Raw genomic sequence first — 22647 nt, forward strand, 5'->3', positions numbered from 1 at the left:
TTCCCAAAATCCTCACAGCCTTTGGTCCATCCAGCCTCTGGGCTGATGACCTAACAGACAAATGTGGTTGTCGAGCTGCACGGGGAAGGGAAGCGCAGAAAGTTAACCATGACATTAAAAGTACCTCATAGTTATTAAATCACTTATTCGGTTACAGTAAGCATCTATTTCATAAAATAGACCATTGGAACTATCTTATCTGGAATTGTACAACCTTGGCTGATTATGATAACCAGATATCACTCAGGTACTCTAAACATTATGTGAGACATACGACACAAATATGTTATCAGTATGAACCACTTAGATCGATCACTCAACGTAGTGCAGAAATGAAACGCTTAAGATCGATACTTTTTAGTCTCTCAATCGTGGTAATTCACCATCGGGGAGAAACTCTCTCCAACGACGAGTTTCCTACAGTAACTCTGCCTCAGGGTACTGTGAGAGGTCAGAAGGTGATCCCTGACAAGCTAGCGCCTTATTATAGTTTCTTGGGCATACCATACGCCAGACCACCACTAGGAAATCTCCGATTCAAGGTATGTTGTTCCTTTCTAAACAGAAGTAAAATAAAAGAATACGAAAACTCTTGAGATTTTGAATCTTAAAGGGAGTCATGTCTGAAATTTTTAATTTTTATAATTTTCCACTTTTATCAAAACCAAATTTGAAACACAAGCAGAATTTGATAAAGTATAACCCCACACAAAATTTGGAGTTGATTAGTTAATTGGTTGGAAAGTTATTGACAAATAATATTTTTTATATGTTGCATGAAAAATGTTCCTTGGAGCACAGTTTTACATTTTTGGTCTATAATTGGGCAAACTTTAAAAAAATACTGATATATTTAAGAGCAACTCCGGGTTTTTCAGTCAAACATAAACTATTGGAGATATTATTTTCAATACCTCATTATTCATTCAATTGGCAAAAATCTAGTTTCGTGCTATTTCACAAGTAAAAATATGAAGACAATGTTCAACTAATAATAAAATGTAGAACTATTTTTAATTTCTGAAAATACACAAACACTCTCTGAAAACTGCAGGTGATTCCGATAAGAACCGTGTCGCAAGGAGCATTTTATGCGTGGCAAAGAGCTGAAAAAGTTTTAAGGCAGATAAATAATTGAAAGTTTTAAGAAACATACTTGCTAAAAACTGCCCTGGATTGTAAATTACTCCCTCATGTGTCTCTCTCCTCTTACGCACAGCTTAGACCTGCTACAAGGTAAGTATAGTCCAGGTATGTTATTGAAATGGTAGTCCGTAAGAACTTTGAAGCTAATTTTGTCAGAAAGCATGGGAGATGGGGATGTGGGTTTGGTCTATATACGCCGAACCGCTACCCCTTAAGTCCGGCATTTAGAGCTTTAAAACTAACGTTAATGAAAAAAATGAAAACGGGATTTGAAAGAGGAAGAATTGGTCAAAAATGGCAACTACTCCCCATAATCTGTCTGATTTCAACAAATGTGGTCAGAGTTGTTGTCATGAAGAACCTCATAAATGTCATCGGCATGTTCTAATTTATATAAAACTCTTGCGACTTCGTTGTTTGTCATCGTGTGTGAAGTTTCCTTATCACTAGAGTTTGGATCAGCTACACAATCAGCTGTTTGTGATGGCCTTTGAATGGCTAAAGAGGCATTCTTAATTAAGAGATGAAGAGTGAGCTAGGTTTCTGCTACTTCCCTCCCGGAAATGCAGAAATTGCTATTAAATATCAATCTGCCAACCTGAGTGAAACGACATACATCAACCGACCCCACTAATGAAACCTACACATTATTCACTACAGGAACTGCCTGCCTAAGAAATGACATTACTAGCATCGTTGTTACCTCAGTAAATTTCATTCTGTCAAAGTAAAAAGTGAGACAGACAGATCGATAAAAATAAGAATGTTTTTCTTCCCTTTACTAGGAAACAATTAACACTATATTTTATTATGTACAGATCTGCTCTTTGCGTGTAAATGTGTCTCAAATGTATGATGTACAAAGGGCTAAGATTGACTGAATATTTTTATGAATTTCCTTGCAATCATTATTAACAGTATTTTATCAGACTTAATGATAAGGTAATATACAATCAATACTAATATAAATAATGATAATGACAATGATAATAATAAAGGTGAAAGAAGGTGCTGGGGTGAATGGGCCTAACTACTTTGTCAAGAAAGAATTTAAACAGAAATGGAAGGTTATATTCTTTGAACAGCAACAAGTTAACAAATCCTCACTTCGTGAGATAAAAATTACATAGCAAATTGAAAACAAGATTCAGAAGAAAAAAATTCAGATTTTAAATCTTTAACACCTTTCGGCTTCAAGCCCTTAGTTTTACAATTTTTGAGTGGTAACTCAAAACCCAAATTTTGTTTCAAGAGCAGAAATACCCTAATACGCAGAGCCCTTGCTCCTCATTACACCATCCGGCCACCCACAGGCACGTTTACAATACATAACAGAGCTGAGCCACTCTCAATTTTTCGAGCCTATTAAAGGCCATACCAGGCTTTACCATTAATTGCCCTCAAGGCACAACTTACAAAGTGAAACGGGGGTATCTTGTACCCAACCTACTGGGCCTTAGCAGAAAACGAACAGGTTAAGTAAATGGCCCGACATACAAAGGAATGGAGGCATGAATTTGCACTCCCACATGAAACTTCTTGAAACCTAAAAGGCACTAGGCCAATGAAGCAGGGGCTATTCCCAAACTATGGAGGTGACCCGTATAAGAAAGAAATCTGAACATTACGGAAGAAAGAAATTCAGTTACCGAAACGTAGTCACCTCAAACCAAAATGAAGGGGAGCTCGAGAGGGTAAATCACTCTCTATCCCCGAATTACAGTCACAAATTTACTTAAGTTTTTACATAAGCTGGTAGAAATTTACATATTTATAGAGATGGGTTACATGGTGAAGGTTTCGGACCTTTCCCGCGGGTTAAACTGCTCAGCTAGCAAGAAATAAAGATGTTAAATGGCCTTTACCTTATTGAAGACCTGCTCCCAGATGAAAGAGGCGCTTCCCGCCTCCTGCGTCACGTCCACACTCTTAGTTAGATGTTGATGAAGTGGCCGAGAGACAAGAAATTCAGCTGTACATAAACCCTCGGGGAATGTTCGAGACCTTCCATGAATAATCAAGCCACACCCTCTTACTTTATTGGGTCTTGAAAGTACACTCAAAATCGAAGAAGAAAGACACGATTGGTCAAAAATTAATTACAGAAATTCTGGATTGGCTAAGTTCAAAACCGGCGGAAAGAAAAGATTAATATTGCCAACCCACAAATGAAAGAACGAAATTTAGTAAAGAAACTTATGAGTACAAAATTTCTTCAAGAAAGTTCCTTCACTTCGCACCAGGGTGCATGATCATAATTTTTAGGCAGTGACATCTGTGAGAGAATGTCCAAACTTCTTGATAAATAGTAAACAAAAACATGTCGAAATTCACACAGTGACATCTTCAGAGGAAAGGTTTAAGTAGGTACAGTTTTAAGTTCACTGTTTCTCCTGTAGAGGAGTACTTTAAGGTGGAAAATTCAAATGTGCGGCGTAGAGGTGTACCACCCGGTACAATAACAATAATAATAATAATAATAATAATAATAATAATAATAATAATAATAATAATAATAATAACCCTCCCAAACCAAACCAAACCAAACACCATGGCACAACAGCCCCGAAGGGCCATAGCCTACCACTGTTCAGTCCAAAAGCAGATTACGAGGTGTCGTGTGGTCTGCACGACGAATCCTCTTGGCCGTTATTCTTGGCTTTCTAGACCGGGGCCGCGATCTCACCGTCAGATGACTCCTCAATTAAAAACACGTAGGCTGAGTGTACCTCAAACCAGCCCTTAGATCTAGGTAACAATACTTGGCCTGGCTGGGGATTGAACACGGGGTCTACGGATAAGAGGCAGTCACGCTACCCCTACACCTCGGGGCCGGCAATAATAATAATAATAAGAAGAAGAAGAACGAACGGACGAAAATTCACAGCCTGTTTTCATTCATTCAACCGGATCAGGAATGGAATAATTGAAGGCGAGGATATGAATTGTGCAGGCTGCCGAAGGCTGTCGCACTCCTCTGGGGCAATGATTAATGACTGACAGATGAAATGAAATGATATTGGAGAGTGTTGTTGGAATGAAAGATTATCATCCTGAATTAACGCTCATCAGAGGGGAAAACTGAAAGAGGTCTGACACTTTAAAAATGAAGGTATCGACAAAAGAAAGACAAGGAACACGAAGGGCGTAAAATGGAAGACTCTCTAGGTATGGAAAACCTGATTAGCGTCGGGGTCAGTAAAGACCAAGTGTTGGGAGGTCGAATAGTGAAGATGAACATGAGAAGCCTGATACAAGTAAACGGAAACCATATCAGGCTCAGAAAGAAGAACCGTGTTTGCAAACCCACACTCTAAAATGTAATAGACTAAACCAGGTCCCCCGTTTAGTCGCCTATTACGACAGGCAGAGGATACCGTGGATGTATTCTACCGCCTCCACCCACAGTGGTAGAGCGTACATGTCCCTTCCCATTAATAGATGAAAGACAGTCTGCTTTACGTCGCACCGACACAGATAGGTCTTCTGTCGAGAATGAGAGAGGAGAGGAGTAGGATTGGGAAGAAAGCGACCGTGGTCTTAATAATTACCATTTTAATTATTAAAGTACAGGCCCAGCATTTCCTGGTGTGAAAATGGGAAATCACAGACATCTTCAGGGCTGCCGACAGTGGGGATCGAACCCACTATCTCCCTAGTGCAAGATGATAGCTGCTTGACTCAAATCGTGGAGCCACTTTCTCGGTCATCAATACTTTCATTCTGGAATAACTCACATCGTTAATTTAGGAATATCTCAGATGGAATATTATTTACTTGCAAACTCGTTCGTGCTTGTCGTTTCAGAGGGTAACGGACACGAGTATTTGTCTCGTCTGGTTTCTCCTCTAACTCGGGGACTGTGTCTGTTTGTCCCAATACGCATTTCTGCAAGCGGCCTCTCCTGAGGTCACACGCCATTATTTTTTATTAGTTGCCTTATTTTCCTCAGACACCGAAGCCGAGATAAATAACAAATTTTTAAAATCGCTATTTTGATACTCGTTGCAAATTTTACTGCTGTCATTGCTTGTTCCAGTCTCCCGTGCCTGCTGAGCCGTGGAATGGGACGCTGGAGGCGCTACAGGAAGGGAATGTCTGCAAGCAGCCTGGCGGTAAGGGAGGAGCACCTATTGGCGATGAAGACTGTCTCTTTCTTAACGTACATACACCACAGGTGAGTCACGGGATAGACAACGTAAGTTCAAATAACATTGTTAGAGATGTTTATATTGGATGCCTATCGGATGATAACAGTCTGAGAAATTAACTGAAAATGTACCCGACTAAAGGACCAACCTTATCTGAAATATTTTTAAATATTCTTGCAGCAGCGATTCTCAAACTTCGAGAGACCAGACCCGGTAAATGTTTTTTATATAAGACGAGGACCCGGCGTACTTGTAAATACCTTTCCAAATACAAGCTAGTGATTTTTAACGTTGCACTAACACGTCGAAGGTGTGTTTTTTTTTTTTTTTTTGCTAGTTGTTTTACGTCGCACCGACACAGATAGGTCTTACGGCGACGATGGGACAGGAAAGGGCTAGCACTGGAAAGGAAGCGGCCGTGGCCTTAATTAAGGTACAGCCCTAGCATTTGCCTGGTGTGAAAATGGAAAACCACGGAAAACCATTTTCAGGGCTGCCGACAGTGGGGTTCGAACCTACTATCTCCCGAATACTGGATACTGGCCGCACTTAAGCGACTGCAGCTATCGAGCTCGGTCGTCGAAGGTTTACGTCGACAGCAGGCTAGAAAAAAAGACTACGATTGAAAAGGTAGCAGCCGTGACATTAATTAAGTTACATCACCAGCAATTTCCTGGTGTGAAAATGGGAACCAAAGGAAAACCGTATTCAGGGCTGTCGACGGTGAGATTCGAACCCACCAAATCATGAATTCAACCTCACAGCTATGCGACCCGAAACGCACGGCCAAATCGCTCTGTGTTTTCAATTACTGTAATGTTGATACATTTAAATAATATAAGTATTAGTAATTAACTATTGCGTGATGTGATCTTGAAATGAGCACGATGGATACGATGCGATATGTTGACAAAAAGTTGTTAATCATAGTTGAATAAAATAGCTTGTTGTGTTCCTTTGTTTTAACAACTTTCATTAGCATGGTAGGGCCTATCCTATTATTACCACCAAAATGTTATAAAATTTAGAGCGCTGATTTATAGCGCCGATCATTGTTTTATAATATTGATTTTCATTATTTTAGTTTGAAAAATTAATGTTCTTTCTTTCTTAATCCGTTTATCCTACAAGGTTGGTTTTTCTCTTGGACTCAGTGAGGGATCCCACCTCTACCGCCGCAAGGACGGTGTCCTGTAGCGTGAGACTTCGGGTCGGGGGATACAACTGGGAGGAGGACCAATACCTCGCCCAGGTGCCCTCACCTGCTACGCTGAACAGGGGCTTTGTAGGGGGGATGGGATAGACAAGGAAGAGGGAAGGAAGCGGCCGTGCCCTTAAGTTAGGTACCATTCCGGTATTTGACAGGAGAAGTGCGAAACTACAGAAAACCACTTCTACGATGGCTAAGGACAGAATCGAACCCCCTATACTCAGCTCACCTCCCAAGGCTCAGTGCATCCCGTTCTAGGCCTCGTACCACTTTTCAAATTTCGTGGCAGAGCCGGGAATCGAACCCGGTCCTAAGGAATGACAGCTAATCACACTAACCACTATAGCACAGAGGCGGACAAAAAGGAATGTTGCTAGGAAAAATGATTATACACTGTATTTCACAACAGAAGTCGGTAGATTAGCAGCAGCAGCTGAACGATGTTAACATATCGGCGAAACATTTACATAGGCCTAAATATATATAATTTTATGAATCTTCCCATTCTAAACATAATCGCGAAAATTACTCTCTCAGGTCTTATGGCGACGACTGGATAGGAAAAGCCTAAGGTTGGGAAGGAAGCGGCTGTGTGAAAATGGGAAACCACAGGAAATCATCTTCAGAGCTGCCGACAGTGGGGTTCGAACCCACCATTCCCGAACGCATGCTCACAGCTGCTCGCCCGTTTAGCGCACGGCCAACTTGCTCGGTTAGAAAAATAAAAGAATTGCAGAATAACTTCTCCCACGTCCTGTTAGTTTCCATATCTTCGCCACATTTACCAATCATCTTCTCATATCCTTCAGTTCTATTTCCAATTCTCGCATTGATATTTCCCATTAGCGCAATGCTATCCTTGCTATTGTCCCTGATTACGATGTCACTTGGTGCTACATGCAACTTTCTCATCTGCTCCCTCACATAGAAAATACACGGAGAAAACTATCGTTCTAATTCCTGCAACCACGAAGTCTACCCACGTCACGTACTTAACATGAACTACGTTGCGTGCTTCTGATGAACAATAATACCTCACACTCTGAATTTCCCATTTTCACACCTTTTACTCCTCTCGTTTTCACCTCCTTACCCGAACACAATTAACTCGTAACACGTCAGACGCATCCTCTTTGCTGACTAAGTCAGTTTTGCTTGCTATCTTTCATAAGCCCCATTTAATATTCGCAGTTCTCCATACAATTCGATTCAAGATGTTTCCAAGAAGTTCTTTGCCTGTCAAATAGTAGTAGGTTTCAGGCTTGTTTAAAACGCCTTGAATGTGCTAGGTAAAACTTTGTGTGAAGTAGAATTCTACCCTTCTTACACAGTTCTAGCGAGAATCTCTCCCCTAACAGGTTAGAGACCACGGGTAGTTTGTATAGTTCTAGCCACTGAGCACAAGGAGGGCCACGACTCAAAATATTTCCGAAATGTCCACTCCTCTTTCATACCAATTGGTATCCTAATTTCTAGGCCACTCAGCCGTTGTCCATAGCCTGAGGGGCTCTTAAATTTTGATTATACCGGGCGAGTTGGCCGTGCAGTTAGGAGCGCGCAACTGTGAGCTCGCATCCGAGAGATAGTGGGTTCAAACCCCACTGTCGCCAGCCCTGAAGATGGATTTCCGTGTTTTCCCATTTTCACACCAGGCAAATTCTAGTGCTGTACCTTAATTGCTTCCTTCCCATTCCTAGGCTTTCTCTGTCCCATCGTCGCCATAAGACCTGTCTGTGTCGGTGCGACGTAAAGCAAATAGCAAATATATATATATATATATATAATTTGAGTGTGGATTGGCGAACACGGGCCTCTTAGCCAAGTCCTGATACTGCTTCCACTCGTGTCAGACCCTCACTTTCATCTATCTTATTCTATCCGACCTCTCTTCGTTAACTCTTGTTCTTTCTCAACTCTAGCGGTATTCGTTTTACGAGGTCTAGGGAGCCTTGGAATGTATGAGCGAGATAGCTGGATTCTCATGGGATAAAAAGAAAATCCAGGACTTCGAAATGTGGTGCTGGCGTCGCATGCTAAAATACCCTATACCAGTAGGGAAAGCAATGAAGAAGTGACGAAAAGTTTAAATGAAAAATATCATCTGGTAGAAAGATTAGAAAGAAGGAGGGATAGATTCATAGGTGACCTGCTAAGACATTCAGCCTGGTGCAGCAATCTGATAGAGGGAAGGATGGAGACCAAAAGGAGTAGAGGAAGACCGAGAAAAGAATCAAGAATTGACGAACGTAAAAAACAGTGAATAAGCACTAGAAAGAATGCCCCTATCGTGAGGTTGGCAATGTTGCCCAGCAGCCATATAAGGTTGAGGAGATAAAGAAGACGGGAATCATTCATTTTTACGCCTTTTGTGGCCCTTGTCCTTTTTTTCGATATATTTGTTCTTGGAAGTGTCGGACCACTTCCATTTTCCTTCTGATGCGTGTTAATAGAGTGTGGTTGCACAATATTGTACTTCTTCTTAAATTTGTAGACAATATGTTAAAATTACCCACCACGAACGAATCGCGTGAGCATAACAAATGTTGCCACACAGTATTTTCACAGGTGGACGTGTGTATCATTTTACATTTAATGCTGATTGCATGCGCATAAGTTCCACTAAGGAGGCCTACATGTCCGTTCCTCATTCACAGACGCAAGACACTGAATAAGGCCAGAGTAGCTGTGTGAACCACTGCGCTGTGTTGAGTGAACAAGCAACACGCCTCGACAGCACATTCCACAAGCCTTTGACCACTTAGATGAGTCTGAGAGAGACCACAACGTCGGGCTAAGGGAAGCAGGTTTTAAGTTCCACCGCATTGCTCGCACACGAACCATTCTGACTGCGGTGTGCATCAGTACTCGACGCAGTGGAAACGTAAGGGTACACACTTGTTTCGAGAAGGCTAGAGTTGACCTCGTTGGGCCACCAGGAGGGAGGATTATTTAATTGTGCGACAGCCTGTAAACACTCCAAGAACGTCGTTGTTTACCGCCCAGAGACATGTCACGGCAGCTGGGGAGTCACTTATGTCCACCAGTATAATATCCAGGCGGCTAGCAGAGCCGGATCTGTCATCACGTCGTCCTTTACCTGACCTGAGCATCGCCGAGCACGTTTAAGATTCTGCCAAGAGTGGGCAGCATGATGGCTTGCGGGTTGGCGACGAGTGGTGTTCAGTAACGGATAACACTTCTGTTTGAATACAGACGACCGCTGAATTGGAGTCCGAAGACGTCCTGGCCAGCGCAGTGTTCTACGCATCTCTGTAGAGAGTTACACCGTCTCAACGAGACATGCTACTTCCTACGATTCCTGATCCCCACTGGTGGTGATTGAAGGAAACCTGAGAGCGTGGCGATACGTCCAGGAAATTCAGTGACCGTGTAAGCTTCTCCTTCTGGTGCAGTTCGACTACCCTCTTTTATAACAGGATGATGCCCAACCTCACACAGCACGGGTATCTCTGGCCTGCCTTCGTAAATTCAGTATGCCTTACTGGCCAGCAAGTTCTCCAGATTCTCACCGATTGAGAACTTTGGGGATCAGATTGAACGGCAACTTCGGTCTGCTGCGACTACGACACATCTAGAGAGTCAGTTGCGCCAGCTGTATTCCTTTGGAGATCACCGTACGTCTGTATGCCTCCATGACCGGCCGTATTGCCGCCTGTCTGCCTGCTACGGTTTGTCCATCATCGGACTAATTAATTACAGCCTGCAAATGTTTATTGTCCGTCAATGAGTGCTTGATATGCTGCATTATTTTGATGTTTTCTTTATACTGCCATATCCTGTGCCTATACACACTTACTTGCCCTGAAATTGCACCTTCATGGCGCGAATTATTTTTTGCAAGTCGGTGTATTTTGTCATATTTTCTGCAGTTTCTATATATATAGACAAATGAGCTAAAATATATAAAATTTCAATGCCCATGCATGCTAGAAAATTATAGGAAATACACTTCGAGATGCTATATTTTCAATATATTATTAATTAAAATCATAACGCTTTCTTATTTTAATTTTGAATTGTTACAGATGCCCGATTCAGGCACTTCGAAGCCAGTAATGGTTTGGTTCCATGGAGGTGGCTTTTTACTTGGTTCTGGAAATAAGCAAACACAAGGCCCACAGTTCCTCGTCAATACTGGCATAGTTTATGTGAGCGTAAACTATCGTTTAGGAATTTTCGGTATGTACTGAAATATATATTTAACCCATCTAATCAAAATTAAGTAATAATCTGACAATTAGTTTGATATGACCAAGATCTGAACCCCGCTTTGTACCAATAGAATGCAGAGAAGCAATTTACTTTCCGTTACAAAAACCTATTACAAGGAAGAACTTTTATGATAATTGGACAACAACCTTTTATATACAGGAAAAAATCAGAATAAGATGCAGAATACTCAACGAGTGAAGTATAATTCTCTACGCGAGATACGGTCCATTGAGCACGTAAGATGAATAAGAATCTCTCGTATGTGAATACATAATTATTGTCAAGGACGTTCATGAGTTTTCTCCAAACCTACACCTTAAATTGGGTTTCATCATCTTATCAAGCTGATTGCAACGTTTACCACTTCGTTGCCTAGATCAACTGCATGTTCCCTGTAAAAAGGTTACTGATTAAATAAATTTACACAATTACCGTCGTTCCTTTCAACCCTAAAAAATAAAATAATAATGACAATGGTAAACAAGCCTTTCAGGTCAAATGCCCTAATTATAAAGTAAATAATATGTACTTCGAATTTCCAATTTATTCTACTATGAGAAATCATATGCATACATACATCATCATTATAGACCGTTATGCCTTTCAGCGTTCAGTCTGAAAGCATCTGTGAATTCACTAAATGTCGCCACAATCGTCACTAAATGTCGCTACAATCGTCTATTTGCAACTAGTGCTGTGGCCTCATTTAGTTCTATACCTCTTATCTTTAAATCGTTAGAAACTGAGTCTAACCATCGTCGTCTTGGTCTACCTCTACTTCTCTTACCCTCCTTAACAGAGTCCATTATTCTCCTAGGTAACCTATCTTCCTCCATTCACCTCACATAACCCCGGCACTGAAGCCGGTTTATGCGTACAGCTTCATCCGTCGAGTTCATTCCTTACGTAGCCTTCATCCTCTTACCCCGAGTACCCTCCTGCAATCATTCTCGCTACTTTCATGTCTTTTACTTCTAACTTATGAATAAGATATCTTGAGCCCACCTAGCTCTGGCTCCCGTAAAGCAAAGTTGGTCTGAAAACCGACCAATGTAAAGATAATTTGTTCTGGGAGTTTGTAGAATTCTGTTGATCGCAACTGCGAGCTCACTGAATTAGCTTTAGTGCCCTTGATTCAATCTCACTTAACATATTACCACCCTGGGAGAACACAATCCTAAATACTTGAAATTATCTACCTGTTGCAGGTTTGTATCACCAATCTGACATTCATTTCACTCCCATTTCCTTCCTACTGACTTCAACTTAGTCTTCGAAAGGCTAATTTTCATACCATACTCATTGCACCTATTTTCAAGTTCCAAGATATTAGACTGCAGGCTTTCGGCACAATCTGTTATTAAGACCCAGTCGTCAGCATAGGCCAGACTGCTTTCTAAATTTGGACCTAACTGAATCCCTCCCTGCCACTTTGTACCTTTCAGCAGATGATCCATGTAAACTACGAACAACAAAGGTGAAAGATTACAGCCTTGTCTAACCCCTGTAAGTACCCTGAACCAAGAACTCATTCTACCATATATTCTCACTGCAGCCCAATTGTCAACATAAATGCCTTTGATTGATTTTAATAATCTACCCTTAATCCCTTAGTCCACCAATATGGCTAACATCTTTTCCCTCGGTACCTGCCATATGCTTTCTCTAGATCTACGAAACATAAAAACAACTGCCCATTCCTCTCGTAGCATTTTTCAGTTACCTGGCGCATACTGAAGATCTGATCCTGACAGCCTCTCTGTGGTCTGAAACCACACTGGTTTTCATCCAACTTCCTCTCAACGACTGATCGCACCCTCCCTTCCACGGTGCCAGTGAATACCTTGTCTGGTACACTAATAATCAATAAGATACCTCGATAGTGTTTGTAGCCCTTCCTGTTCCTTTGCGTATAGATAGGCACAATTACTTCTTTAGTCCAATATAAAGGTACCTTACCAACACTCCATGCTAATCTTACTACTCTATGAAGCCATTTCATCCCTGCCTTCCCACTGTACTTCACTATTTCAGGTATAATTTTATCTATTCCTGCTGCTTTATGACAATGGAGTTTATTTACCATCCTTTCCACTTTCTCAAGTGTAATTTCACCAACATCATTTTCCTCCTCCCCGTGAACTCCGTTGTTCGCGACATCAACCTTAAGATTTCCTTTTAAGTTGAGAGTATTTTCAAAATATACCCTCCACCTGTCCAGTGATTCCTTGGAATCTATTATGAGTTCACCTGAATGACCCAAAACACTGTTCATTTCCTTATTCCCTCCCTTCCCTAGATTCTTTGTTACTGTCCTGAATTGTTTCCCTACTGCTTGACCTAACCTTTCCAGGTTATTACCAAAATCTTCCCACGACTTCTTTTTTGGATTCAGCAACTATTTGTTTCGCTCTGTTTCTTTCACCTATGTAAAATTCCCTGTCTGCATCAGCCCTTGTTTGGAGTCATTTCTGATAAGCCTCCTTTTTACGTTTACAAGCAGCTCTCACTTCATCATTCCACCAAGATGTTCGCTTTTTTCCATCTTTACACACAGTTGTTCCTAGGCATTCCCTTGCCGTTGCTACTACAGCATCCCTGTATGCCACCCATTGTCTTTCAAATATCCTGAACCTGCTTACTGTCCACTGTTCGGAACTTCCTACTAATTATATCCACGTACTTCTGCCTAATTTTCTCGTCGTGGAGATGTTATATCCTTATTCGTTTACAGACAGATTTCACTTTCTCTATCCTAGGCCTAGAGATACTTAGTTCACTACAGATCAGATAATGGTCTGTTTCAACAAAAATTCCCCGAGAAACTCGTACATTCCTAACAGATTTCCTGAATTCGAAGTCGGTTAATATATAGCCTTATGCTTGAAGAATGCATTTGGAACTGCTAAACCCATACTAGCACAAAAGTCCAGCAAACGCTTCTCATTCCCATTAGCTTCCATATCTTCTCCACATTTACCAATCACCCTTTCGTATCCTTCAATTTTATTTCCAACTCTCGCATTGAAATTGCTCATTAGCACTACCCTATCCTTGTTGTTCAACCTGACTACGATGTCACTCAATGCTTCATAAAACTTGTTAACTTCATCCTCATCTGCACCCTCACATGTTGAATACACTGAGACAATTTTCGTCCTAATTCCTCCTACTGCCAAATCTCCCCATATCATTCGCTTGTTTACGTGCCTTATAGAAACTATGTTGCGTACAACAGTGTTCCTGATAAACAGCCCTACCCCAGACTCTGCCCTTCCCTTCTTAACATCCGTCAAGTACACTTTATAATCTCCTAGCTCTTCCTCGTTATCTTCCCTTACCCGAATATCACTTCCTCCTTAGGACATCCAGATGCATTCTCTTTGCTGACTCAGCCAGTTTTTCTTCCATAAGCCCCATTAATATTGATAGCTCCCATCGAATTCCATTTCGTTCGCCAAGTTGTTTCCAAGGAGTCCCTCGCCTGTCAGATCGGTGTGGTACTCCGTTACTCCCATAGTTACGAGGCTTGCTTAAAATGTTCTGAGCTCGCTAAATTTATGAGGCAGGATGCTACCCTACTTACACATAGTCCATATGAGGATCTCTACTCTAACGGGTTAGGGACCGGCAGTGGATTGTATAGCCCTAGCCGCCTGAACATAAGGAAGGCCATGACTCAGAATATGTCCGAGATGCCCACTCCCATTCCGTAGCAGCTGGTATTCCGACTCTCAGGACCACTTACTAGGCCACTCAGCCGTTGCCCATGGTTCACGAACTAGGATGTGACTACAGTAACCCACACCATAAACCACGAGATCATATGTCGCACATATATATTTGTTTCTTCGGATGTTTTCTCTATGGAGAAATAATTATTTTGTAATTAATATTTTCATTAACATTAATTAACATGAAATATACATTTTTAAAACTCTTTTGCTTGAAAGTACACTTGTATAAATTAAGGTTTTCTCTATACACATATATTTCGCAGCCATTTTTTATTTACTGTATTTGTTTAAAAGCGGTGTTTTTTTGTATTAGAATGAAAGTGACAGATTTCCCTCACAGACAAGTCAACTCATCTCTGAATGGATATTTAGTTTTCAGGTTTTTCTAATACATTGAATATTTGTTATTCTCATAATAGCCAATGTCACACCGCCGTTTTCCTAAATGAGATCCCAGTTGAATTTCTACTATTTAGAGACATTTCATGTTTTCATCACTATTCTTCTTCTCATGTGGAACAAATTGCATGTTTCTTCCCGGTCTCGTGACTCGAAGTTTTTGCAGTTTCAGTGTACCTCCTCTTCTTATGTCTCCGTGTGTCTTGGTCAACCTTGATCAACATTTACGAATCATAGAGTGCCAATCATCATCATCATCATCAGCAGCAGCATCTTTAACATTCTCGGCATATTGAATCAATGTTGAGTTCAAAGTGACATCGTCTATGGTTTATTTATTTATTTATTTATTTATTTATTTATTTATTTATTTATTTATTTATTTATTTATTTATTTATTTATTTATTTATTTATTTATTTATTTCAGGTTTCTTCAGCACAGAAGACGAAGTGGTGCCGGGCAACGCAGGCATGAAGGACCAAGTTCTAGCTTTGCGCTGGATACAAGAGAACATAGCTGCGTTCGGCGGTGACCCAAACCACGTAACTATCGCTGGGCAAAGTGCCGGTGGAGCATCAGCACAGTACCACATGCTGTCACCTATGTCTAAAGGTAATGAGTCAGCCTGAGTTCAATGTTAGTTTATTCTTGCATTGCCTGCTCTTCTAGATCTCTAATATATTTCCCCTTGCTTTTCGTTTAGAATAAAGCAGTAGTAATTTTATTGGTTTAACGTTGTAACCCATTGGTCAGTGCAACCTTTCCCGATGCCTCTAACTTATGTTGTCGCGCCACGATGGACGACCGATTTAATGTAACCAACGGGTTAAACATTTTTTGCCCGATACCTCCATTTTCTAACTCGTCGTTAGGCAGCCTAGTTTGACGAAATGGAGTCGCTCAGCGGATACCTCAGGGTTTAATTATGGCTAGTAGGACCTGTAATCCTACTGTAGAATTCGCTTAACGTGGATCCATGAGAAATCCGACCCACGGATGTCACCCATCGTTATTTACGACATTATAATAATCACCGCCAACTACCTTATTAGAGTTTTGACCTCGAGAAACTTGCCATGGTAAAATAAATACTTAATTATACGATTCCTTACTTCACTATACATTAACTTACAATCTAGTCATTAATTAAAGAACTCATGACACCAGCAATTGTAGAAAAACAACCAAATATTTATTAATAAAATACTAAATTACTAATTTCCATATTATGTAACGCAGTATTCAAATTGACTGATAATATGTATGAAAATATGTATGAGTCAGCGCTGGCTCGTATGATAAATAAAAAATAATATTCAGTATTTAAATTAATGAAATGATCAGTTCCTTTGTGAAGTTGAAATTCAAAAACTTACACATTTACAACAGATCACTGGACCTTATCCGAGTTCCACTTCGCATTTTAAATATAAGTAAAACATCGACACAATAAACTCGTTCCGAAAGTTCACTTTCTTTAGTCTTATTTAAGCACTCTCACCTGGATACAATATCCAGCCGCAATGAATCTCTAATACACTGATAAGTGAAGTGTAAATAAATTGGAATTCGTTTAAGTAGCTCTAATGGAATTTTAGGAAATCGAAAATAAATCTGAATATTTTAAATTAAATTTTAATAAAATCCGAAGTCATGATTTTGTTGCACTGCTCTCGTTGTGCGTTGAAACTACATATGAACTAAGGCATTCCTTCCTAGTGCCTGTTAAATTCGGCTCCTACTCTTGCCTTTCCCTAGTTGAAGTTCGTAAATAAAAATGTACGTTCAAACGGAGAATATTAACTGATCTAGCTATCTATCTAACTTCAGCATAATCTTTGGCTGTCCCACACATGCCCTTGTCGGTTCTATGTCCCATTAAATAGTTATATTTCAATAACATTCAACCACAATGCAAGCTACACTACTCTCTTGCAAATAACATGGAAGCGCTTAACTGCGAGGTTTGGCAAACATCATCTTATATATATATCGGTGTCGTAATGCTTTTGGTTATCTACAGCTATTCAAAGTCGAAGTATTCTAATATTCATTATAAAACATCTACACTGAAATGCAATTACGTCACGAGCATACATCTATAGTAATACATGCAGTTCGTACCTTGGCTTAAGTAGCTCCTGCGGTGTGGGCACTCTTACGCAAATAAAACATATACTTCACTAGTAGTGTGGCACAACTTAACTTGCAGGTACACGATGGTCCTGCATCGCGTAACAAACATCTCAAATCACTATCCATAACTCGTAACTTTCCTCAATTATCATATTCATATTCTTATTATAACATCAATCTAATATCAGCACCGTAGCCTCCATAATAATGTATCGCGTTCCAAACTTGACGACTACGTAAAACTACCACACTGTTTCTTAATAAAATTCACAAGTCGCAGATCCTCATAACCTATCGACGAGTTCAATGCCCCTTTCTATGAACCAACAAATGCGTAATTCCATGTTTCTTTCTACACCGCGCACATCCATTCGTGACGTCAACTTAATTCATTACATCAATGAAATCTCTATAATCTCTCATTATGTCAATTCAATCAGCTGTTTCATATTTCTCTTCAAAACTCACGCTTCCTACAAGTATTCTAGTCGATATAGCATAACTTCTGCTATGTTATTAACTCGTAATTATGACTTAATTATCTCACACTTAGATGATAATCATCACTTGCATTGCCTTCTTATCGGCCTACAATTAGCCATCAGCACATACCTAAGGTACATGTGTAAGCAAACCAAAAATTATGCAATAAAATGTTATGAATGACTTAGCTCGCTCATAGTTGTCCCTGGTCCAGCTGTTCCATTCCCATTGGATGTAGATGGGTCTTCGGTTCGGTCACGGGTAAGACATCTGGAACGTCATCCGCTCCTCCGCTCTGGTAGTATTATCTGGTTACCCGTCGCCTTCTTTTCGTCATGGCTCGGTCGGATGGTTACCCGTCGCCTTCCTCGTCATTTCCTGGTCGTATGGTAAGATGAATTGTTCCCAGGTCGGTCCATCATGTGAATTCAGTGCATCATCTTGATCATCTTCTTGACAATCTCAAAATCGAAGCTAGTAATATTACGATATGTTGCCATTTTACTATTGACGTCGTTTATCCTTAAATTTTAATTTATTTCGTAGCTCCTCGTCGTCTTCGCAATTTCTTACGTATCGACTTCAGTACTTTTATTTTCGTCTTAACCGTTTGAATTTTGGTGAAGACTGATACTTTATTCTTATTTAATCGTCGTATTCTTTCCTTTCTTTTATATGCGCAGTCCTTTGCTTCTCCAAATCAAATATTACGATTACGGTGATTGCGTCCGCTCTCGATGCCGTGCAAATTTCAAGATGAAGATTTTCAATAATAAACTTTTTCTATTTTTTTGAAAACAATACTGTGCACCGTCCACTGTCCATCTTACTCGAAAACATTACCATTCCGTGAAATATATGGCCCTCTGAGACATCATAGCAGGCGACTATTCCATGCTTGCTTTAGATTACTAGGCCCATACCTTAGGTCGGCGCCATTTTGTAATCTGTCGTGGACGTGCGAACGAGCACATTTTCTCCCCCGTCACGGATAAAATATATTGGTCACAATATATTTTCCTTTCTTAAACTCACATCATAAATGTGCCTTCGCTTCTTATATATATTCATTGTCCTATTGCGACTGGCTAATCGATTTTAATATATCGACCGTTGATTATCGCTCCAGATTTAGAGATGCTCATTGCTATCCTCGACTGTGCTTATGTAATCAGCTGATTCTTTCCTTCAATAAACATAATAAATCGTAATTTCAAATGACTTGCAGACGGTAACTTGAATTGGTATGTAATTTATACATTCTTGGCCCTTTATTCTACTAGTTCTGTGGTTTCATTAGTCTGATTTTCTTCGTAATAAGGCTTGATGTTAGAAGCATTGTGTACATTTCTGTACTTTCCATTCATGCTTGTTAATTCGTATGCATTATTTCCTAGCACACGCTCTACTTTATATGGACCGTTGTATAATGGTAGGAACTTCGCACATACTCTGTTCGGTGCATTAGATATTGGTACCGTCTTAATTAATACAAGATCACCTCGTTTATAAGGTGCATGGAATTTCTTATTTTGCATCCTCTTTAGTCTTTTTCGTGATTGTTCCAGTAGCTTTTCCTTTATCATAGTCTCTATTTGCTGTGGATCTGGCTTCTTTTCCAAGGGCATATTAAATATTCTGTCCCAACTCCTTTCAGGATGGATATTCTTGTGAGCTACGCTGGGAATCTGTCCGATGGATTGATTAATGGTGTTATTCAAGCTCTTTTCAATAATACTTAATATCTCCACCCATTTCCAATGCTGTTGATTACAGTATATTCTGCCGAACTTGGCGATTTCCCTCATGTATCTTTCTACTGGGTTCGCTTCTGGGTGTCGTACTGAACACATCGTATGTCTGATGCCTTCATTTTTCATTCGTTCACGGAATATTTCTGACGTAAACTGCGTTCCTCTATCTGTGAGAATTTTTTTCGGCTTACCCATCTCAGGAAAAACCTTTTCCACTAGGGCTCGTATGACTTGTTTAGCATTGGCTCTTTGTATAGCTTGAAGTGAAATGTACTTGGAAAATATGTCAACAACCACTAGTATGTATCTTTTTCCTCTTTTTGCAGTCGGTAACTTGCCAAAAATGTCTACCGCATATATCTCGTGCGACCTTGTTGGAATGATTGACACTGGTTTATGTCCGCATACATAGTTGTTGTGTTTAACACGCTGGCATATGTCACAAGTTTTAACTAGGTCCCTGACAGATTTTCGTAGTCCCTTCCAAGTAAATTTTTCTTTTAACGTACTGATCACTTTGTCTATGCCTGCATGACCCGTGATGTTATGGGTGTACCAAATCAGTTCTTTTTGTAATACTTGTGGTATTATAATCCTTCTTTTTCGGTCAACTCCACCCATAATTTTGATCAGTATTCCGTCTACAATCTCATAACTGTTCCGCCATTCAGAATCCGGTTCCTTCTCTGTTAACCTGTCGATAATATATTTTAATTCGTTGTCAGACTCCTGGTATTCCTTTAGGTTTTCGAGCTCTCTCAGTAGTTCTTGCTCTCGAAAGTCTAACTCGATTTCTAGAATACATTCTTCTTGTTCTGGAGGGTTCCTACTCAAAGCATCAGCTAAAATATTTTGTTTACAACTGCAATGCTCTATCTTTAAATCAAATTGCTGTGTATACAACATCCAGCGCGTTATCCTCTCGCTTACCATGACTGCCTTTAATCCAAAAGTTAATGCTTTATGGTCAGTTCTTATGGTCACTGGATATCCATAAATGATCCTTCTCCACTGTTGTAACGCGTGGATTATCGCTAGAAGTTCAAGTTCGGTGGTAGTGTAGTGCATTTCATGTTTCCTTAATTTCCGGCTGGTGAATGCCAGATATGTTCTTTTCTGTTCCTCTTCGTTTTCTTGATACAAGCATGCGCCTACGCCGATACTCGAAGCATCTGCCTGTATTATAAATCTTTTCTCATAGTCTGGATATCCCAGTTTTATGCTTTGTTTCATCAATTCTTTCATCTTATTGAAAGCGCGCTCAACCTCGTCATTCCACTTCCACTTGTTGTTAGCTCTTAATAAATTGTACAGTGGTGCGGCTATCTCAGTATATCCCTCACAGTGGTCTGAGAAAAATCCCGTCATTCCGAGGAATTGTCTGACGTGTTTGACCTTTGTCGGCCGAGGAAACTCGCAAATAGCTTTAATCTTGGCAGGGTTAGGTCTTATTCCCTCGCCATCGATTAAGTGTCCGACAAAGAGTACTTGACTTTGGCAAAATCTCGACTTCGAGATATTTATTTTGAAACCAGTTTCCTGCAGATTTTTGAGCAACTTTTCTAGGTTAATGCAATGCTCTTCAAAGGTGGAACTTCCGAAAACTATGTCGTCGATATAACAATTAATAAATTCCTTCACTTCACTAGTAAGGCTTCTATCCAATGCTCTCACCAATACGGCAGAACTATTCTTCAATCCGAATGGAAGACGACAGTAGGCATATGTTTGGTTGTTGAACATAAATCCAGTCAACAACCGTGACCTTTCCTCGAGGACAATGTGATGGAAAGAAGCCGTGCAATCCATGGTCGTAAAGTACTTCTGACCACGAAATTTCTTTACTATCTCCTTGATCTTATGAGCCCTATTGTACTCAGGAATAAGTTTTCCATTGATACTTCGCGCGTCTAAGCACAGCCTGAGTTTCCCGTTGTTTTTCCTTACGATTACAATTGGATTCACATAGGGAGTGGTGGTTTTTATGATTATTCCATCGTCTAACATTTGCTGGATAATCGTCTTCACTTCACTGAAATATTTCTCCGGCACGTCATATATTTTACCCATGTATGGAGTCCAGTCATTCACTATTATCTTATACTTGAAATTCGGAATTTGCCCTGGTTTATCATCGAAAACGTCAATGTATTTATTGATAATTCCGTACAGTATTCTTTTTCCTTCAGATGGTACGTCGGCTTGAGCAAGTGCCTCCCATATCTCTGTTTTTTCACTATTTTCTTCCTCCATGGTTATGATTTCTTCGATCCTTTTTGTCATTTGGATGTCTTCTTGCAGCTCTTCATCTTTCTCTACCAAAACTGGATTCTCTTTACTCAATAAGTCGACTTCCTTTCCCTCAATCTTCAAGTATTCTTCAGGATGTAACATGTCTTTAAGTTGGATTGTTTCTATAGTTTTATTCCTATCATTCTCCCTAATAGGGAATCTAATTTCATAACGTCCCATATCTATCGTCATTTGGGAAGCCATCATGAAGTCTATTCCGAAAATTATATTATATTTTATCTTCTTCATTACTAGAAATGGGTGTTCGAACTCGCGTCTACCCATTTTTATTGTTAAATATGCTTGAGTCTTGCATTCTACCGATTTATCTGGAATGACACCCCTGATCTTAACTCCAGATACTGGTATTATCGGTATTTCCATCCTTTTTCTCAGTTCTTGAAATAACGTATTTGACATGACACTAATGCTGGCCCCGGAATCAACCAAGCAGTATATTTTGATTTCTGCTACTCTAACCAATATTACTGGCAATTTAAATGCTGGTTCCTTTGTGTCGCATGTCTCATCTCGAACCAAGTCTTCTGGTCGGATGTCCCAGTGATCAAATTGTGTTATAATCCAACTACGAATTTTGACAATGTTTCTATTTTCCTGATCATCTTCTTCTTCCAACTGAGTTATTATTCCATCGGCGTTTTTTTTTTTCTAACCGATGGTTCGGAATCAGGCGTACCTCTCTGCGTATTGTTTTCTCTAAATTTCTCCTCTCCTCTTTTCCTCTTATAATCTTGGAGCTCGAGACTCTCTGCTCCTTCGAGGTCTCCATTGATATCTTTGTCTCTAATAGCATCCTCCCATCGTGTCTTATTCTGCCTTTGCTCTCTAAGCTCTTGTATATACCTTCTATTTTCTTCATTTCTATTATACTCATTAGGCCGTCGTTTTTCATTATTCCATCTTCTGTTTCTTGGATAGGGTTGGCTCCTATTTCTATTATATCGAATATTGTTCCTGTATTGTGGGTTACTTCTATGATCTCTTGGTTCCCATCTCGCAGGTTGTTCTCCGCTGCATCTACAACAATGTCTTTTTCGTGTGTTATCTTGAGTGTTAAAATGATTCTCGGTCCTGTCTTGTTCA

The 22647-nt window shown here is 40.1% G+C and overlaps 1 protein-coding gene across 1 annotated transcript in view; it reads left to right on the forward strand.

Moving 5' to 3' along the window:
* The first annotated feature begins 321 nt into the window (after positions 1–321).
* LOC136876952 (esterase FE4) overlaps positions 322–22647 on the forward strand; it is a 47057-nt gene continuing 24731 nt past the window's right edge. Inside the window, exons 1-4 of the mRNA XM_067150720.2 lie at positions 322–542; positions 5186–5323; positions 10554–10707; positions 15305–15490. Coding sequence (XP_067006821.2) covers positions 333–542; positions 5186–5323; positions 10554–10707; positions 15305–15490 — 688 coding nt within the window. The 5' untranslated portion in view covers positions 322–332. The remainder of the gene's footprint in view (positions 543–5185; positions 5324–10553; positions 10708–15304; positions 15491–22647) is intronic.

Source organism: Anabrus simplex, chromosome 7, assembly GCF_040414725.1.
Source record: "Anabrus simplex isolate iqAnaSimp1 chromosome 7, ASM4041472v1, whole genome shotgun sequence".
Taxonomy (NCBI): Eukaryota; Metazoa; Arthropoda; class Insecta; order Orthoptera; family Tettigoniidae; genus Anabrus; species Anabrus simplex.